At 43.9% G+C, this 2,430-nt stretch overlaps 1 protein-coding gene across 1 annotated transcript; it reads left to right on the forward strand.

Moving 5' to 3' along the window:
• Positions 1–1,398: 1,398 nt before the first annotated feature.
• On the forward strand, positions 1,399–1,911 carry LOC122662889. The gene has a single exon (XM_043858595.1). The coding sequence runs from the start codon at positions 1,399–1,401 to the stop codon at positions 1,909–1,911; it is 513 nt and encodes a 170-aa protein (XP_043714530.1).
• Positions 1,912–2,430: the final 519 nt, after the last annotated feature.

Genomic DNA, 2,430 nt, shown 5'->3' on the forward strand with positions numbered 1-2,430 from the left:
TTCACAATCATGGTAGGAGTAACTTAACCAATTTTAACACTATTCAATCGAACCAATTATGCCATAGAAAATAGCCACAATGTGGGAAATCAATCGAATTGGGGCAAATCACAAAAGCCCTAATTTTGAACTTGTGAAAGGCCTAAATTTTGAGCAATATAAGTCTGGGGCTGAGGTTCATTCGAATTAAAGAGTGTATTGGGTTGTGTTGAGGTGTGGACATTCAACCTACTAGAATACAAACCACAATGCTCTTGTTTTGCCCTAAAATACACACAAATTTTGGATTTGGGCAAGAATATTTCAAGAATTTAGTTTTGGGTTGAGGGGAATCGATAGAAACATACACCATAGCCTTCTCGAATCCTAGACTACCATGCATTCATGGATCAATCATTCATAAACACCAAAGAAGGCAAAACATCCTTGAAAATCTCAAGCAAAAGCTTCAAAACCTAACCTAAATCGATTGGAATATAGAGGAGGAGAAAAACAGAGATTGAGAGTGATGGAGCATACCTTGTATGGAGTTTGGCAGTAGAGAATTGATGCCGAGGCTTGGATGAAGTGCCCTAGGGTTGGAGAGACTTTCCTTGGGTGTTTAGGGCTCTATTTTTTTGTTTTGGGTTGAGAACTAATGGGCACTACAAGCTGCGGCTCATGTTTGTTTTAAAAAATAGGGCACCACCCTAGCGATCGATACCTGAAAATGCATCGACCGCAGCCTGCGGTTGATAGCCTACGGACGATACTTATTAACCGCTGGATGCAATTTTTACAATTTCTGACTGTTTTAAACTCTTGGGTCTGTTTACACCCATTGTTTTGACTATTTCCTACTTGTGTGTACCCATCATACCGCTCATAATTCACCCCAAGGTATTTGTTTAATTAATTTATTATTATTTTATTGTGAAACTAACAATAATGACCTTTTCCTTATAGGAAACCCTTAATGATGTGCGGACGTCGTGGCCGTGGTCTTAGGGCACCCACACCTGGTCGGGGCTATGATTGAGACATGGTTGGCACTTCCGATGACCCCTTTTCGGATGCCCCTAGGTACACTACGGCTCATGATGTGAGCCAACTGGTTGGTGATGTGATGAGGGAATTTCGGGTCCAAAAAATGGACTATTTGGATGAGATGAGACGCATTTCCAACAATAGCAAAGAGAGTTTGCGGATTACTTGACAGTCCGGTATGAAGCGGACAAAAGGGCTAGGGCGGTAGCCTATACTCCACCCACTCCAACCCCAACACCTGTGGTGGCGGCTCAACAGGCTCAAGTGGAAGTGAATGTTACTAGGGTCATGGAGAGGTTCCAAAAGATGAGGCCCAAGGAATTCAATGGGTTAAACAAAGACCCATTACACCCGGCGGTATGGGTCCGAGAGATGGAGAAGATTTTCACAATGATTGATTGCACCGAAGATTGCAAGATTCGGTGTGCCGCCTATATGTTGAAAGGCGAAGCCGATGCCTGGTGGAGGTCAACGAAGCCCAACCTTGTTATTACCCATCCTAACCTTACTTGGGAGCAATTCAAGGAGGCTTTCTTTGAGAATTATTTTTCGGAGAGCTACCATGAAAGAAAGGCTGCAGAGTTCATGGATGTCACTCAAGGATCCAAATCAGTTCTTGAGTGTCAGCAGAAGTTTGAGGAGCTATTCCATTTTGCTCCCATTCATTTGAAGGATGATGTTGAGAAGGGTAAGAGGTTTGAAAAGGGTTTGAGGCCAGGGATAAGCTCGATCTTGGTATCTCATGGACCCCAGACTTATGCTGAGATAGTCCAAGTAGCTAAATCTATTGAGGACAGACAGAGGGATTTTTACCTTGCTCAATCGGGTCATGGCAAGAGGGCAGCCATAACACCATTTAGCCGTGAACCGAGCAAGGTCCCTTGAGCACAATACTCAAGCTATACTCCTATGTATTACCAGCAAGTAGATTCAGCTTAGCCCTCACATCCTGCCCAGTCTGCAGCTTCATCCCAACCTACTGTGGTTCTATACAGTGTTACAGTTACAACAAGCATGGACACATCTCCAGGGCTTGCCCTCAGCCTAAGCCTTGGGTGTCACGGACTGCAGCCCAGCCTTCAGCCTTGCAAGCATCCCACTCTAAACCGACTAGTAAAGCCCCATTGCATACGCAAGGCAATAGGATTCTAACCCAAGCATACATTATGACTGATGCCGAGGCGGAGGCAACACCTAGAGTGCTGACAGGTAACACCCCGACTCTGAGCTACTTGTTTTAATGTCTTGCATATTGTCATTTCATGCATGTATGGTTGAATGGTATAATTGTTTCAGGTACCGTTTCTATTTTTTCTATCCCTGCGTACGTTCTCTTTGACTCAGGAGCGTCACACTTTTTTGTATCTTCTTCTTTTGGAAAGAAAATGGGTATTGATCCTAAGG

The sequence above is a fragment of the Telopea speciosissima genome, chromosome 5 (genome assembly GCF_018873765.1).
Source record: "Telopea speciosissima isolate NSW1024214 ecotype Mountain lineage chromosome 5, Tspe_v1, whole genome shotgun sequence".
Taxonomy (NCBI): domain Eukaryota; kingdom Viridiplantae; phylum Streptophyta; class Magnoliopsida; order Proteales; family Proteaceae; genus Telopea; species Telopea speciosissima.